The sequence below is a fragment of the Astatotilapia calliptera genome, chromosome 13, assembly GCF_964374335.1.
Source record: "Astatotilapia calliptera chromosome 13, fAstCal68.1, whole genome shotgun sequence".
NCBI lineage: Eukaryota > Metazoa > Chordata > Actinopteri > Cichliformes > Cichlidae > Astatotilapia > Astatotilapia calliptera.
In genome coordinates, this window is record NC_137434.1 from 5057027 (window position 1) to 5075925 (window position 18899).

General features: G+C 40.1%; 1 protein-coding gene across 1 annotated transcript; it reads right to left on the reverse strand.

The window, feature by feature from the left end:
- Positions 1-381: 381 nt before the first annotated feature.
- pex13 (peroxisomal biogenesis factor 13) lies at positions 382-6014 on the reverse strand. Its single transcript, XM_026190736.2, has 4 exons — positions 5833-6014; positions 1872-2590; positions 1484-1606; positions 382-1315 (listed from the first exon to the last, which is right to left on the reverse strand). Exons 1-4 carry the CDS (start codon positions 5904-5906, stop codon positions 930-932), a joined length of 1302 nt encoding a protein of 433 aa, XP_026046521.1. The 5' UTR covers positions 5907-6014; the 3' UTR covers positions 382-929.
- Positions 6015-18899: the final 12885 nt, after the last annotated feature.

An 18899-nucleotide genomic window follows, 5' to 3' on the forward strand; every position in this document is an offset into this window, starting at 1 on the left:
TTAAATTGCCGTATGTATGTCATTAAGCCGACAACACAGAAAATGCTATCGGCAGGTTACACTATCAAAATACTACATAAAAATCTACCCCCAGAACACTTTCGATTAACAAAACGCGTTTATTCGGTCTGTATCTGCAACGGTGACTCGTCACTGTTGGCGCAGTGCAGCAGGCGTCCTGTTGCTTGGAGACAGTGGTCGCAAATCAAGTGCTTCTGCCATAAAGTCAGACTTAAAAACAAATTAAATGAAATTATATTATACTAATATGTCATTTAAATTAGCATAAACTAAACAGTTGGGTCCAAGTTTTGAAATTGAAAATCTTGACAAAATTTCTAACATTGTCACTTGATACCTTATAGCACAATGGACAAAAACGATTTTTAAATTATTTATTTTCATAATAATCATATTAAATATTCCAAAAATTTCTGAATGGTAACTGTTGAAAATGTGCAAAATTCACCCCTTTCTTATTCTGAATAGATCAAATTAACGTCACAGAAAACTATACAGAAACCCAAACATGTGAGGGTCAAAACAAAATGTGATCACATGATCAAACAAAACACCTTAACTGTGTTCTTACACTGTCCTTGTACACATAATGTGCCAGTGCGCCTAAAAACACATTTTAGAATACTCATTTGTTTATTTTTGTAAAAGCTTTGAGTTTAAAAATAAAAATTCAGCTCAGATTTTCAGACGCAGTGAGCCTTGTGCATGGAAACAATTCTTGGCAAGTAATAAGAAGGGCCATACTGCGTTAAAAAAAATTGAATCGAAAATTACTTTAACAGTTCCTGATGAGGTCTGTGGATTGTCCACCACCCCAAAATATGAACTAACAGCAGATTATTAGTTAAGCTCCAGAGTTACACACTGAGCAAACCGCTGTTATGAATGAACATTTATGGACACAAAGATCATGGATCAGTCTTTTCAGGGATGTTAAGTGGTGTGTTGGAGGGCATGGTGGAGGTGGATGATCCCTGATTGAATGAAGCAGGTGTTTCCCTGTACGCTGACTCCAGAAGGTCCTCTGAGGAAGCCGAGGCAGAAGAAGAGGCTGAGGCAGAGGCAGAGGCGGGGTCCGGGGTAAAGCCTTGGGCTCCAGTTGTCTGCATTTGTGCAGCCAAGCTTGTTTGGGGTTCCTGTGTGTTCGCCCGCTGGGCCTGAGCGAGCCTCTCCATATCTGCGGCCCGGCGGCCTCTCCTCTTGCCGAGGATCTTAACGTAGTTGGCTGGGATGAGCCCTGTGGTCTCACCGTCCACACTGGCCAGGAGCCAGCCACGCACACGGGGCTGTAGCTCTACACACGAGGAAGAGGAAAACACTGTGATAGTTGTAAACATGGTGCACGCTCACACAAAAGAAGAGCCCTCATCTGTTATTCCCAAGATAAGGAAAACAAAAATAGAAGGTTTTTGGTCAAAGCACTCAGAATCAAATGTCCCGCAGCCAGTAAAAAGCTCATCACCTTTAGGAGCGAGGTTGAGCATCTCTCCAGCTTGCATAGAAAGCTCCTCCTGAGAAGCAGCTGTAAAATCATATTCTGCTCTGGCCACCACGTGGTCGTCCTCCCCACTTGCCCAGTTAGTGTCTAAATCAAGCAAGGAAACTGAATTAAAGACATTCATAATTTTAACTTGTTTTAATTAAAAACAAGTCCACTTGCTTTGTACTGTCAGTTGTAAAGTGACTAATGGCATATGGAGCTATGATACCCAATTTATTTGCCACAGAGTTACAGAAAGGCACATGATGTCATACAAGCAGACTCATCTTTACATGTGTATTGCAAACAACAAAACAAAATGTATCTTTATGAATATGTGAGTGCTTGCTGTTCCATCTGCAAGCCTTACCTTTGATTTCAGAGTCAGCAGTGGAGCTCAGCTTCCAGATAAGGTAGGGTACACCCAAGACTAGAGCAAAAAACATTAAGATGGGCCAGGATTTAACTGCCTGGTCCTCCATCTCTCTGGATGATCTCATACCAGTGGCCTCACTGGGGTTGGGCCACAGGGCTTCGACCTCAGGGTCTAGCCTCCGCCCGAGCAGCTTCTGCACCAAGCGGTACAAGTAGTGCAATGTGCGCACCAGAGCAAACTTTGACAAAACCCGGGTGAGGTGCACGCGCAGTCGTGTGACGTGGTTGACTACTTCCAGTACGGCACGGAAACCGTTATGTAGCGCAGAAAAGGTGGCGTCCATCATCATGCTTATTGAAGCAAACGCATGGACGATGCTCTCGATGGACTCAAAGGCACCGCGGCTACTTTCTTCTGCCTGCTGCACAAACCTGCTGGGGGGGACGTCTTCAAGGTGAGGTGTGTGTCTGTATCCTCCCAGGCTGTAGCCGCCACCATAGCCGCTACCATAGCCTCCACCATAGCCGTAGCTGTAAGGACTGTAGCCACCATAGATGGAGCTCCCATAGGGGCTGTAAGATTGGGAGAAGGAGCTGTAGGATGGACGGTAGGACTGCTGGACCTGACGAGGGGGCACCGGGGGCGCCATCCTGGGCAGGACAGAAGGGCCAGCAGAGGTGGAGGAGCCTCTAGCTAGTCCCAAATCTGTAGATCTGTTTGGTGACAACATAAAGATAGAATATCAGTAAAATCCACCCATAATTCATTGCAACATTAATTGAGCAAAGCATTAGTTCAGAAACGTCATGGAGTCAAGCTAAACCACAGTCCACAAACTGCTCAACAGCTCAAATATGTAAATATGTAAGAAAAATTGTGTACGTTTCTGTCCTGTGTACTGTTTGTTTGTATGTGTGTCTTTCTGGCTGCTGTTACAACCAAATTACCCCTTGTGGGACAATTAAAGGATTATTCTATTCTATAGAGTGGCTCTCTTCCACAGCGTGTCCTTTGTCCTTTCTCCCTCCCCTCAACCCCAACCAGTCCTCAGAGGCTGCCCCTCCCTATACCTGGTTCTGCTGGAAGTTTCTTCCAGTTAAAATGGTGTTTTTCCTTCCCACAGTCACCAAGTGCTCGCTCAAAAGGGTTGTTTTGATCATTTAGTTTTCTCTGTATTACAATAGGACCTCCACCTTGCCGTATAAAGTGTCTTGAGGTGACTGTTGTTGTGATTAATAGTGATGGGACGTTCTGTATCGAGGCTTCGGAGCGTGTGTCGCGTAATGGAGGGGGCGTTTCCGCGAAGCGCGTATCGAGGCTTGCTTCATTTATGGGAGGAGCTGAAAATGATGACGTCCGAAGCCTCGCTGCCCGGCTGTACCACGTGACTGGTTCATGAAGTGGTTCGAACTTTGCCGCGAGATATGACAGCGATATAAACCCCTCAGACTTCATTCAAAATGTGGGTGTTTGATGGAGAGTTGCGGTTAGTGAGAGTTTGGAGACAGTTTGGAGGTTTATGAGAGTGAGGAGAGAAAGTCAGGAGAGAATGGAGCCAGCTAAGAAGAGGAGGATGTCCTCCCCTGTGTGGGAACATTTTGATCTTATTCCTCCCAACAAGGTATGTAAATTTCTACAGAAGATGTATTTTCATGATACTGATGGTGCAATACAATTTATGTTAAGCTGTCTTGACTTTTGTACAAGGTGAAGTGTTTGCTATGTGCCAGGGAGCTGGGCTATAACAACAACACCTCATCCATGCTTAGGCACTACAGAGCTTTGCATGAGAATAAGGGGAACACCGATTGTGGAGCAAGACCAGGTGAGCCATCAAATGCAATGATAATATAGGATGCAGTAATGTTACTAAATGATATAACAATATTATACAACTGTTATAAGTTACGTGTGTGATATTTATATTTGTGCTTTATCTTTATTGTCTTTCCTCAGGAGAACAATCTCAAATAGATGAAGACCTGGTCAGCATGGTGATTGAGGACTCCCAGCCATTTAGCATTGTGGAGGACAAAGGATTCAAAAGATTTGTTAAATCATTAAATCCCAGCTATGTTCTCCCCACTAAAAAGGCCATAAAAGCAGTGAAAATTTAGTTTTTACAGAATAAAATGTGAACAGGCAGGACTGAGGCTCAAAGCCTCAGTGTGTAGCTGTCCATACCTCAACGTTACAAAAGCACAACTACTGTCCACACCCCAACCACACCTCACCTCACAGTAAATGATCATTTCCATTTCAAGCATTTCCAAATAATCATTTCCCATACTGCCACTATAAATATACACAGTATACTGCCATCACTACAATATACATGTTTTACACACTCCTTTTGTTGTTGACATTTACAGGCTGTGTGCAAAATGCCACACTCTTCAAATTCATGCCAGCTATTATTTTTACGTCCAGTAGGTGTCCTGCTAGAGCAAATGAAGCTTCGCGTTGGGGTGAACCAATTGGATGAAAAGCTTCAGTGCTTCATGGGGCTTCATCTGCCCATCACTAGTGATTAATGCTATATACATAAACTGTAATTGAATTGAGTCAACTCTTCCTCCCGTCTCATCTCCAGCTCTGCTACTCTTCATCTGTACAGACTGTGGAAAATACACAGTAAATTCACAGTGCCGCTCACCATCAACCAGCAGCTACCGGCAACTTTTAGCATGGGATGTTTTCTCATGTGAGCTGACGTTATGAACCAGTCAACACACCTCAAATATCATTATCACAGCTCTGATTGTTCAGCTTCTCCAATCTGATGACCATATTCTCTTAACCTTAAAAGGATATGTTGATATGTCCAAAAAAGATAAAGATGTGTGCAGATTTAATTCCATTTCCCCCCTTAAAGTGGAAAAAAGTGTCAGGTGGGGGGGGGGGACTGATTGAACTGTGATTGTGGAATTTGCCTCACACTGGTGCGTTCACTATTGCTTGTTTGAGAATACTGCTGTATATACACAAATGCCAGCGGACAGCATAAACAAACTGTTGTACATATATTTTTATAATTATCCGAATATAATAATAAGACAATTAAAAAAATATGACTTGCAGCAGCAAGCGGAGGAGTTTAATCTTCTCTGGGTCTTGTTTACGAGTTTGGGGACAGGTGAGCAGAGGACTGACAAATGGACAAAAAACCAAAAAAAACAAGAGCTTCTCTAAGGGTGGCTGGCCTCTCCCTTAAAGACAGGGTGAAGAGTTCAGTTACTCGAAAGGGGCTCAGCGTAGAACTGCTATTCCTTCACACTGAAGAGAGGCAGATGAGACGATTTAGGTATCTGGCAAGGACGCCTCCTAGGTGAGGCGTTCCAAGCATGGACAACCAGGAGGCCCCGGGCCAGACCCTAGACGCTCTGCAGAGGCTATATCTCTATATGCATTTTCTGCAGGAAATTATCGGGCGAAGGAACTGAGTTTGTTGGCAAACAGCAACAGGAAGACAGCAGCTACATTTTCTTCTGAATTGACTGTTAACAACTACAGAACAAACAAAAATGCAATTCAAATATTTCTGGGGCTTTTATTAATTTCACTTGTTAACCAGAATTGCAACAAAACAAACAAACAAAAACGCTCAATCAACAGAAGAGAGAGAAATCTAGCGAGACGCACTGCCTAGGACACGGCCTCAGAGGACCAAACTAGCAGTTAGCCACTTATACGGCTGTGCAGATAAATAATTAGTTGCCGTTTTTGTTTTTGGGGCATTTTTAATGGCAACCAATTACTCTTACAATCGCAAACACGACTCATCGTTTTGCAATAATTTTCACCATCGTGTCAATTATTAAAACAAAATGTCAACTGTCGTCTAACAACTCCTGCACGAAGTGACAGCGACAACTTTAGCATTTCAACTGCGAGCAGCTGCAGCTGTAAACACGAGGGACTTCTCGCGACTGCGGCCCCTCCGAAATTCGCTCACCTGTAATTTAAAGGTGCACCAACTGAGCCAGGAATCCGCCTTTCCCATGGCCGTGTCGGGGGCTGTGAATCCATAGCAAAATATATGTGCACAGTACACAAATAATATAGAGCCCTCGCAGAATCTCCTTCCACTACTGCCTACCCGTATTTCCTCTTCTTCTTCTTCTTCTTCTTTCTTACAGTTATATTGGCGGTTGGCAAACAATTGAAAGGTGCATTACCGCCACCAACTGGTATGGAGTATGGTCTGGAACGACGACAAAAAAAATATTCTCAAATCCTGCCAAACAGGTTCCCCTCTTTTAAAAACTGAAATAAGGCCTGATAACTTTTACTTCCTGATTCCATTCGCAACAACTCAACCAGATCCAGTTTGATTTTTAGGTTACTCCGTAGTTCCACTTCTCCTTTGGGTTTTTTTTTTATCGTTGTTTAAAAACATAGAATAGACGCTTTACCGCCACCATCTGGTGTGGAGTTACACTGCAGTAACTGAGCTCTCACTGTCAAAAAAGTAGCCCAAAATTGGTGTTTGCCCCCGCGTTCCACTCCACTGTTCCACAGAGGAACCTTTTGACAGTGATAGCTCAGTTACTGCAGTGTGAAGTACTCTGTGGACCTGTAGTGTAATGTTGACAAAATGCATCATTTAAGTAAATTTTCTATCTATTATGCCAAAATATGACCTTATGCGGTTAATTTTGTGAGTTCTCTGACATCTGTGAGGTTAGACTTAACTTTTATTTTCTGAAATAAAATAAACAGGAAATATCTGTTTAAGGAAAAGTCTTAGTCTTGTCCAAGTCTAAATATTAATGCTGAGGTCTTTCTTGTTTCTTCATGCACATTTCTAATGCTTTCCTTTAATTCTATGAAATCATTTTTGGTATTTGAAAGTCTTTTTACATTTTATTCAGAGCTATTTTCTCTGTTTCTTTCTCTGTGTTTGCTACCTTTCCTTTCATTTCTGCCTCAAAATGCTCCTGGACAAATCATTGTCCTTTGTGGCTTCATTTTAAATCTGGAATCTTAATTTTATTTCATTTTATTTTAATTTAAATCCAAATGCCATCCATATGATTAAAAACTTCCCCACTCTTTGTCCTTAATGTCTACAGTGTTGCCTTCTGGTAGTACATTCCCCTCCTGACTCCTTTCCCTCTCTTTGTTACCATTTACACTTCTTCCAACTACAGATCCCACACTTGATGGTGACTTGTGGTATTGGCTCAAAGTTGGCCTCTAGTGATCAACAAACTCCTGATGAAGGCTCTCAGGGTCCTGTTGATCTTGTTAAACTTTCTTGGATGTCTTCCACTGTGATGCTTACTGGTTCCTGTTCAGAGAGGTTGCTGTGGTCTGGTCTTAGCTCTGCTAGCCACTGAGCATTGTTGTTATGGGTCCCTTCTCCCACATGCTCTTCCAGTATTACTCTATCTCCAGTCTCGGTGGCACTGTTTTCATATTGTTCCCCTGCACTGAGTGTACACCTTGGATGGTATAAATTTCCCTCTCTCCCTGCAGGCGGTCTTTATCCTTCATCCTCCGGTCCTCTACCAGATGCTCAAGGCTCCTGCGCAGTATCTTTGCTGTTCCTAGGACTGCGTCTGATCTCCTAGAGTGACTTGCCCAGGTTGGGGGGGGTCACTGTACCGAGTAGTCAGATTACCTGATTACTGAGACCACTGTTGTCTTTATCCTCCACATCTTCTCAAGCTATTCTCCCAGCCCTTGGTACTTGTTGAGCTTCTCGACTTCCTTTTTCCTGATGTTGCTATCATTCGGTATAGCTACATCTGTCACTACAGCCATCTTCCACTACTTGTCCACCACCACTATGTCTAGTTGGTTAGCCATTACCAGTTTGTCTGTCTGTATCTGGAAGTTCAACAGGATGTTAGCCTGGTCATTCTCATCCACCTTAGGGGGCATCTCCCATTTTGACCTTGGGACTTCCAGGCCGTGCTTGGCACAGTATGACCTGTATGATACTATGCCAGCCACTTGGTCATGACATTCATGACATTCCATGTATGCCCTGACTGCTAGCACCTTACACCCTGCTGTTATGTGCTGAATTGTCTCAGGGGCATCTCTACAAAGCCTGCCCCTGGGGTCTTGTCTGGTGTGGTGTATATATTTATACACCACCATATATACCGTATATATATATACAGACCTGAGTCAAAAATTCAGTATTTACAGGTAAAACAGTCATTACACCCCTGAGAGGGGAAAAAAAGCAAAGGCAGACGAAATTGGGTGACGTGTGAGGTCATCTCAGAATGTCATCAACTTAAAAAACATTTGCACCTTGTGCTTTTGTCCAACAGAGGGTGCTGTGACTCATCAGATAAGACTGACGCAGTTCTGTGGGCTTTAATATTACAGATGAAAGGGAATTTCCCCTGTTTGTACTCTGTAATTAAACAAAGAACACGTTTTTGTTTAAAAACCATGGTTTTACTAACTAATATGCAGTCATTTTTAATATAATCTGACGAGAGTCATCAACACGTTGCTGATGTTTGGATTTTTATTACAAAACCTATAACAGGCAGTCAGAATGTGAAATGTGAGTGAACAGCTTTTGGTAACCAAAGAAAATACTACACTACAAAGTCTCCTGTCCCCACTCTAATGCACCCAAGATGACACAATTTCCTCTATCTAGACAGTAAAGTTGCTAAGACCTGATAACATCTGTGTTATCCTCTGTAACCTGCTTAGCAAAAAGAAACAACATGCCGCTGACACAGTTTCACACCTCTGACACTAACAGAAGATGGATACTTGTTTGCCGAGTAGAATATATATCTATATATATGTCTATATCTATAGATATAGACATATATATATATTAGCATTATAAGACTTCTGTTGTCAGAAATATTGCTGACAGCAGCTTCAAGATTTGACTTTTAACCTGTTGTGTGAGATTGGCTTGAGGATGCGTTCACTAGCTCTCGGTAACGTCAGTTAACTGAGGGGGTGATCTGTGACTCCGCTGCTGTGAGCGTGAGCAAAGGAGGTGTACAGTGTGGTTTAAAAAACCACTAAGAACCAGGAGGGAGTCCTGTGATGTCAAGCACTGTTGGTGCATGTGGGTGGGTGGGGGTGGGGTGTGCGCAGCATTGTCACATTAGATTCCCTAGGGTGGGACTACAGAAAACACCAGTGTGATCTCACAGCGTAGGTGTACAATACCGAGGCTGCCTTTTTGTGGCATGATGGTGTCAGAATCCAGGGCCAAAGGTGCGAATCCAAGTCTCTGCCTGTGGTGACACTGAGTGGGGGAAGACTGTTGAACTGATGATGCTTCTGATATTTAGGGGTTCGTGCCATGCAACTGTGACCTGTGACCTTTTCAGATTGTGATGATATTGGAAGAAGAATGATTTTTACACTTGAGTTAATTCACAGAACTAAAGATATTTAATTTATTACATGCTAAAAGGTTGTGGATTTGTAAGTGTGATTGTTGGTTGTAAAAATACTGCATCTGCCACTCTTCTGGGAAAAATCTAATCTGGAACTTTTTGTAAATCTTGTCCCACATGATGCCAAACATGTTGGGTTGTATCAAGCTTGCATTCTTTGGTAAACACTTTTTGATGATGCACAAAAATGCTGTAACACCGAAGCAGGACTGTGAAAGCAAATTGAAAGAATACTATTATCGAAAGACAGGTTTTTCAAAATAAGGGTTAGGTAACCTCTATGGCAGGGATGTCAGATTCATTTTACGTTGTGGGCCACAGGCAACTCACTTTGATCTTAAGTGAGCCGGACCAGTGAAACGCTCCTATCTGTCACATTAAATACACTTTAAACATGAAAGTAAAAACATTAAATACACTTTAACTACACATTTAATCCCTTAGATATTTTGATACAAGAAAAAGAAGAGCAGTTTTAATGATACTTCTCAGTATTTCTACATGATAAAGAAATGCTACTTTGGGCTTAAACTGTCAGAAACAAATGTATCAAATTATCAGTTGTATCTCAGCACGACCAACACATTTTAAAAGGCTCTATTTTTTTTTACTGTAGATCAATATTCTCTGCTTCATTTTTGTCTCACACTTCTCACTGTTTCACTAGTACTTGGTTTAGTGTTTGCAGACAAGTTGGTGTCTTCAGTGCAAACTACAGGTGACTGCAACAATCTGCTAGTGACTAAAGCAATAAGATTGAGGTTTTTGCCAACCTAGTCAGGGAAAACACATTTTTCCATCGTGAACAGTGGTATGTGACCAGTCTGTAGGCGTATGTCACTGGGCCCAAAGCATCACCAAAATTTCAGAAAAGTTAACATGTAGCGGTTACACGACTGCAAAACCACAATAGCTTAGCTTAGGCAGCTTAGCTTAGCATAAAACTTGGGAAAAAAAGCAACCTTTTGACAAAGCTAGATAAAAGTTTCTAGAGTTGCTTAGTTTAAAGAAAAAAACTAACCTATGAAGCGGATGCTGATTAAAGTTCAAAAGAAAAAAAACAAACCCTGACATCTGCTAGCTAACACACATTCCAAGCTCTGGTTATGTGTTGTACGCTATCACATTGTTGGTCAGCAGTTTCTTCTCTCCCACTGGATATCACTTCCACCTTTTTTTCAAAACTGAAAGAGTTTAGTTGAACTCAGTACCCACCCACAATTTTTAGCAATGACAGTAACAGTTACTGTAACTGTTCCCTTTATAAAGCTAAAAATTGCTATTTTTTGTTGACGTTCCAAGGGTTCTGGTTGCTTCATACTTCCTAGTCCCTTTTTGTTTGTTCTTCTCTTTGAGCACAAAGAACCCAGCAGTATAAACTTGGTTTGGGTCTTGGAGCTGTAAGACAGGCAATCTATTCCCCGCTAATGCTGAATGAGCAAGAAATCACCAAAATGAAGAGGAACCAAAAGAAAGTTTTTTGTAAGAGCCTCTGAGATGTACATTTAAATCAATTGGAAATAAATTTGGCGGGGCAGCCAGAAACTTGCCCTGTATATTCCTGTGTTTACACAACCGAAATAGGTGGTGATCATAGTAAAGATTAGTTCAAATAATCCCTAACCTTTCCCCAGTGCCGTATATCTGACATGTCAATTTCAGCACTCATTCTGAACTTCCAGGGTTCCTGCTGTATTTTTTATGGGCAGCACGCTGGAATGGCCTGAGAGTGTTGAGCGTACTTTTTTTACACACACAGCTTCACCCTTCCTCTTTGTGTCAACTACTTGGTATTGTACAAATATACATGACAGAGGGGAATAAACAAACTCTAACAAAAGTGGAACTGCCAAGAGAAAAATGTTGGTGGAACGTACAGAAGCTATTCGAAGTCCGTGTCCACTTAATGCGTCTGTCTGCCACATTGTGTTGACACAGTTGAGTGGCTGCTTGTCAAAAAAGGGAAATGCAGTAATGTCACGACTGTAGAGGCAAAGGAGTCAAACTAGGTAACTGTGTTGTAATGCAGGCAATTATTATTAAGTCATCTGATGCGAAGGCATCATGACACTGAATCCTTTTGTTCTGCAATCAAATAATCAACAGCTGAACCAGTATCAGTGCACCAGCCATTTGCAGTTCCATGTTGATGCAGTAGGCTAGTAAAGAGCTGCAATAGTTTCAGTGGGAGCAGGCATATCTCCTTATCACAAGTGCACTTAGGATTTTCTTGACTAACCATATTGATAAATTGAATCAGCATGACATTTTTTTCAGTGGTGAGACATGATTTGGGAACTCTGGAAGGAGCTAGAAATGAAACCACAATACTCAAAAAGCAGCTGTAGTAAAGTAAATAACCTATCGCAAAAAATATATCAGGCCATGGTCAGTAAGCTGCAATCATTCTAGTAATGAATGATGGCAGTTTTGGCTTGCTTCAAGAACTTTGTACTCTGTTTTAAAGGACTAAACTAGTAAGCTCTTAGTGCTGCATTTTTGTTTGTTTGTTTTTTCTATAATATATTTTTATAGCATATTCTATTTAAATTGTATTTTTAGTTTCCAGAATAAGCTTTAGTACAATAAGCTTAAACTTAAACCTGTCTATTGGAAAATTAGCAAATTAAACTTAGGTCCGGTATAAGCTAGCTTATTCAGTTCAGTTATGTCTGGACTGAATAAGCTAGCTTAAATACTGTCCTTTCTGTTTACATTTTACTGCTTGTTCTATTGGATTAACAAGGCTTAAAGTTAAAGCTGTAGCAGTGTAACAGTGTGGCTGTTTTGTTTTTTCAAGCAGGTTCATTTTAAGCCAGTTTTTGACTAGCCAAATTTAGCATCCTTTGTAATTGCTAAACAAACTAGCTAGCCAAATAGCTGTAGGTCATTCAGCTATGGTCTCTGATTAGAAAAAACTAAATGTGGTGATTTGAAAAGACAAGTCACACAGACAAACTATACACTTGATCATGATGGAGTTCAGTCCGTCTTTGTTTGGTTCCTGCTCGTTTTAAATCATGTTTTTGAATGCTATACATTTGGTACCAATTTTCATTGGGTAACACTGAAGTACAAAAGTCAACTCCTTTGTGTGCAAATTTGTACTTACTGCTACTTTAAAAGTATTTTCAGCAGTGGCTAATACACTTCCTGATTTGGGTTGGATTGGGTGGATGTTTGTGTGTGTGTGCCTCACATGAAAAATAATCAGTGAAAACAATGAGGCCACACATGTCTGCTGAACACTCATCAACAGACAGGTATATACTGTTTCTAGTCAAACATTCACAGCAACAGCTACATGGGATTTTCCCTGCTCTGAACATGAGTTGGGTCTTGCATAAGGAGCTGTTCTAGCAACACATACTGTACAATACCTATCATTAAAATGTGCAGCAGGAAGTTTGGAAATTGTAGGATCAGAGAATGGAAGTAAAGGCATGCTCCAAACTTCATAGACAAATCAGTGGGAAAGAGAGCTAGTTTTGATCCTGGCATTGTTATTGATCTGTTAATTCAGATCAATATTAGTCACAAAAGTGAACGGACTCTTTAAATCCCCATGCAAAACTGAGGTAACTGAAAAACACAGAGCTTTATAGTGTGAAGTCAGCTTTAGTCTAAATTTCTTATTTGTGCACAGGGTAGGACAAAAATATCCAGTTTTTGTTTCTATATTTAGTAATATATTGCAATCTGATAAATTCCCATAACTTATGTAATCGAGAAGTATGTAAGTAAATAAGGGAAGTGTATAAATGCCATTAAAAGAAACCTCCTGTTTATAATAAATGCAATGAGGAAAGGACTACCCTGTAGTAATTTCTGTCTAATTTTGTGAGTTGATAGCAAATTCATTCAGGTGGAGCTGGTGTAGTCAGCAACTATTTACAGTGTGAAGGGAGAAAGAGAAAGAGGGGGAGAGAAGGGGGAGGAGGGGACCTGAGGGAAATGGGAGGAGACAGCAGCAGAGGAGGGGCATTACGGGAAATAGGTGGCTAAACAGGTCTAGCTCGCCTTTTCCAGGACATGGTTAAGAAATACTCAAAGACATACGGTGCAGTGAGTACCTGGGACAAGCTGTGTCTATCACACAGAGATCCAAACACATGCATGTGGAATCTGTGTGCAGCTAAACTCTCATTCAGTGCTGATGTTGTGAGGACCGTGTGCCTATCTCCATGCAGATCCTTGCAGAGGTGAAATGTCCTGATGAGTTACTCCATTATTTTGTCAACGTGAGGACATTCTGTCCTGTAATTATTTACCAATAAATATGATGTTGCAATATAGGACAGTTCTAGCTTAACCTGTTTCCACTTGTTTTTATTAAGTCATTAATTAAGTGCTGGATTAAAAGACTGGAAGTTAATGATAGTAGAAGAACAACAATCTTAGAAGACCAGAGTTGCGGTCTGAAAGTTTGAGAAAACTGTACTGGATATGGTGGTTGTGACATTGCTGGTGTTTGGGATTCAAAGTTAATGAAGATCTAGTAATCACAGAGCACCATATGTTGGTTTTCATCCAATTCAGAGCTTTCAGAGTCTATATAAATGGTTTGCTTCTCTGTGGCCTCCACAACATATGGAGTTGCATCTAAATAAACATCAAAAGGAATGATGTCAGCCCAGTTCGAGTATGTTATTATGAATGTTCAGTCTGAATGTCAGTACAACAGCACCATTACAGGAACCAACATCTTACATCTTTCAGCTGCAGATTTAAAAAAGCAATAAAGAACATGTTACTTACTTGTGGTTACTCTTTTTTCTTTTAAATAAAATCCAACACTGTCTTGTGGTATGTTTCAAAAACTTAGAAAAGCACAAAATCTGATTTTTTTTACAGTTTTTTTTGTCTTGTCAGGTTAATGAATATGGATTAAAGCAAATTAAATATGCATTCTTAAGTGTAATGGTAAATTCGCCATTTATTTAGCTGTCACAAATTACTGCTGATGCAGTCATCTCTGGGGGTTGTTTTAGCCTCTTTGAGCTCATTGTTTTGGTGTTGTCACTTGAAACTGACCTATTTTGCTTTCCTTAATAAAATTAGCAGCAACTAGCTGGTGGAGAACAGAACTAGAAAACTTTTTCTATTAGAAGACGTAATAAACACCAGATGAGGTGTAAACTTGAGATTCCAATAAGAATATGCTTTGTGTCTACCAATAAGTTTTGGGGGAATAAACCAAAACCAATATAACCTGTGAGTGGATTGTTTACAGTATCCTGTGCACTGAGGTTAAATTAGGGTTCGCTGTGGTTCCGTTCAACGCGACAGGAAGGAAGCTACACAGAGCATTTCTTCTCAGCCTCCTGATACGAGAGAAAACAAACGTCTCCCCTGTAGTACATCCTGGGTTCCTTGGTAATGACGCTTCAGGACACACTGATTGTAAACTACCTTGTTGGCAGTGAAAAACTGAATTTTACAGGAAAAGATGATAATCAGCTGTTGATTTGTCACCTATCGACATCAAAATCTCTTATTTGTGATGAAAATGTGAATGGTACTGATGTAAATATGAAATTCGTGAATTCCCTTTAGCTGCACTTGTTTGATGTTTCTTTCGTCATAATGGCTTCAGTATTGTCTAAGTGAGTTAAAGGTTAAGCTGTATGCCAAAGCCTTTCTCCTGATGTGACGTGTTAACCTCATAGAAACAACAGCGTCCATAACTATCTGTAGGCTCTGTCATTTTGGGCCTGCATTTTAGCCAGTGGTGATGAGCAATTTGTCAAATTGGCTTATGACATTTGCACTGTACTATATTAATTCTCCATTCTTAGTTCTTCTTGCAGCTTTTGGAGAGTTTTTTTGAGTAGCACAGAGCACACTGATATGGATTTTTCAGTGTGCACCATCTGACTCCTTTTAGAAACTGTAGGTTATTTCTTATGTTTGTATGAAGTGCTACTGAGCAAAAGGCCGAAAATTGCAAGAACCACTCTGTTTTGAAAGATTTAAAATATTCAGCAAAAACTTTACTTTCTTGCCGCCAGCTTATTGACACCTTGAGATAATTCAGTTTCACATGTGTCAGAACTGTACGTCATACGTTGAATAGGCAGAAATATGTCAGGAGATGACATAGTGACTTTACCATTGACCAAAAACGGATGATAATCTGTTTTTGGTGGTGAGGAAATGTCATACTGATAAGAAATCAAATTAACAGATTTCAAGTAAATTGCCTTATGACAATGTATTTAGCTATAGTGAAACTAAACTAAGCTTCTCTTGAGAGTGGTTAAGCCTTTACTTGGAAAAGATCACCTGGAGAATCATTGAAACCACACAAATATCAAACATATAGATTAAAGGGAACAAAATGATTTATGATTTGGTATAATACATGTAAAAGACTTTCTGCAGGATGGTTCTATGTACCTTTTTTACTCAGAAATTGTAAGTAATCAATAACAAACTACTGCACTATTCCAAAGTGTTTGGGACAAACACCGTGGCCACTTACTCAACCTACGTTGCTCAACAATATTCAAGTCACTACATTTCCCCTGTTGTGCAACTGGTCAGTCCTGATTTTGTCCATATCATGTGCAGAAACCTGACCTACAGGAATACTGAATAAAAGTTGTTTTTCTTTGTTCAGCAGTGACAGTGTTAAGGCAACGCAGCCAAGCTTGAACTTAGCATAGAACAGGGATGGAAAATGGGGAAGATTGTTAGCCTGGTTTTGTCAAAATGTGACAAAACACCACCACAACTAAAAATACAATCTCTACAAGTCTGCAAAAATGTTGTTATCTTTAGACATGAACCATGTCTGATTCGAGTCTTTTAAGTTAAGCTAAACTAGCTAAACCAATCTTAACGGTTAAATAAAAATAAATGTCTTCGACAGAAAAAATGAGACTTTGCCCAATTAGGGGAGATCATTTAAGTATAACATTCATTTTAACATTTATGTGATAATATGCCACACTACTGTTAAGCTGAGAAATTCTCCTAAACCATTCACTCTTGTTAGCTTTTATGCTAAGCTAAGCTAGGCTCGCACTTTTTTTCCACTTCACTCCGCATGCGAGCCTTGTGCTTTGCGCTGGGAAGAGGGGGGAGGGGCAGTAGTTACACTCACAGTAGCACAGGAACAGAGCGGGAGGGAAAGAGAGAGAAAGAGAGCCAGGGACAACAATGTCACATTAGAAAGGTATAGTAATCATCCACAACTATTTTTAGTTGAGGATGATAAAGGATTCAGAAAGTTTATTCATGCAGGCTCATATGACAGAGAATGTACATCTTCTTTTTGTTTTCATATTTTAATTTATATTTAATTGTGTTGTGGTTTGCAGTGTTTTGTGTTGTTTCACTTTAAATTTGTTTAAAAGGAAAAATTTAAATAGTTAAAAGTTGAAATGTGAATAGTTGTTTTTTGTATTAAATGATTTATTTATTAAATTTTATGTGGAGTGAATAAATAAAAGTATATTTACGTTGCCCCTAGAGACAAAGCACCTACAAAATCCGAAGCAGATAAAAACTCCGGAGCACGTATAAACTCCAAAACACGTAAAAACTCAGAAGCACGTAAAAAACTCCAAAACACGTACAAAAGACAACAGAAGTGCTCCAGGATGCTAGGCGCAGTGTTGAGCTTTTGTTACCTACTGGCTACAAAAGCCATTCAAGTACCAGCGACCGGATTTGGTGTGTGTTAGTAACAGGTAAATGAACATTTTTTTTTAAAATTATTTGAATATAAATGAGTGCATGTGTATAAATACACAAACAATTTAATTTAAATGATCTAGGTAGCTCTGTTTTGGAAGTTCAGTTAACGCTAGAAATGTGTTTTGTATTTTGTACGTGCTTTTTGGAGTTTGTACGTGCTTTGTCTCTAGGGGCCACCGCATATATTTATATATAAACATATATAAATAAAACCACTTTTTTTTTTACATTAGTAATTCCTTTTATATTGTTGTTAATAATAAATTAATTAAAGCAAAACAACCTAAAGAGCCGGTTCAGAGCCGAAAGAGCTGGATCTTTTTAGTGAGCCGAGCCAAAAGAGCCGGTTCTCTAAAAAGAGCCGGAAATCCCATCACTACTAAATATCAACATGAGGATGGACTCGGTCTAAATTGAAAGTTAAGAGTCATGTGCTTCAGTCTACTTATTGTTTTGTTGTTGAGACACTAATTATTCAGGAAAACATCCTCTGACAGGCTATCGACCCCTCATTATTGTCTCAAGAAAAATCACAGTGCCACACCCTGTTCATTAAATTTTTATATCTACACTATTAACTGATGTTTAATCTGGGAATTTAGCTTTAACACAGCTATTCAAATTGGGTTATTTAAACTATATTAAGGTTTTTATTTATCACATTATCACATTAAGGTAGCACTGGTGGATTTAAAATGTATTTCTTTCTGTCATGTCCAGTCACATCTATGCCTTCACACAATATCACGACCATCTATGAAATAATATGCCCATGACAATGCATAATGTTTGCAATGAGCTATAACATTTTACCATTTACAATATTATAAATAAATAATAAACAATGACAAAAATATTTAGAAATGACCGACTTTGTTTATTAAGAATTGATCTCATAGAAAAAATCAAAACAAATAAAAAACAGCAAATCTTACAAAGTAGTCATCAGAATATACGTTTATATTTTAGACCATAAAGCTTTTGGAAGGCCTACAAAGTTTGTCTAACATCAGCTTTGTGCCGTCAATGCTTTAACAAGATACTTTCAGTGATGTTTCAGAGAACATCGGCTGAATACATAAAACAATAAAACTGACATCTTTATCTATAAAACATCTGTTAGAAATGCTCTGAGAACTCTGAATACATGCAATCTCTGGTATGACATAGTCATTACAGAGGAAAGACACAGCTGAATGTGTTTCCTCCCACTTCCTCAATGGAAATTTCAGTACCTTGCCATTTCTTGAGTGTTTCGGCATTGGTATTGCTGTAACTCTCAACTATGGCTAACATGTATGTACAGAGTGCACTTAACAGTAAATGCTTTGGTACCAAATAAAAAAAAGAAAACAAAAATCAACAAAAAAGTATTGTACTATAATTCATATGTATGAAAATTTTACAAAGAGATCAATAGTAAAACAATAAGCAATATATTCCAGCATTACACATGTAATAGGTGGATTCACGGGTGGTAAGTCCAAACGGTGCAGAAACCAACAGTCCTGTCTGCCTCTTCATTCTGGTGCCAACTAAGAAAGGAGAGAGGGCCAGCGGCAGTCACCATTTTTAGATTCCACTGGAGGTTCGTTTTAGACGGGATGGATCGGGACTTAGCCCGGGGATGGGCAGAGCTCCTAACTCCGGCCGCCACAGTGTTGTGCTTCACACGCGTAGCCATAATCTCGGCGTCCCGGGGACATAAGGCACCACCCCGCTGCCTCTCAATCCCCTGCCGTGGGCCTCTCGGCGAGGAACTACCTTCCGTCAACACCAACACGGACCTCTCTGCTCAGCCCCGATCACTCTCTCCAGTCATCCGCAATCTTCGGTCTCGTTCTCCTTTGCCGCACGCCTTGGGCCTCTGTGCCGTCGCCCACACTGGTTACCACACCATGTCTCTCCCCTTCTCTCTCTC

Excerpts from the sequence above, each read along its gene's own strand:
- pex13 (XM_026190736.2), bottom strand. The coding sequence starts at position 5,906 with ATGGATTCACAGCCCCCGACACGGCCATGGGAAAGGCGGATTCCTGGC. Across the intron at positions 1,607-1,871 it reads TGCTGACTCTGAAATCAAAG|ACACTAACTGGGCAAGTGGG; the intron begins GTAAGGCTTGCA and ends TGCTTGATTTAG. Across the intron at positions 1,316-1,483 it reads GCTCAACCTCGCTCCTAAAG|AGCTACAGCCCCGTGTGCGT; the intron begins GTGATGAGCTTT and ends CCTCGTGTGTAG.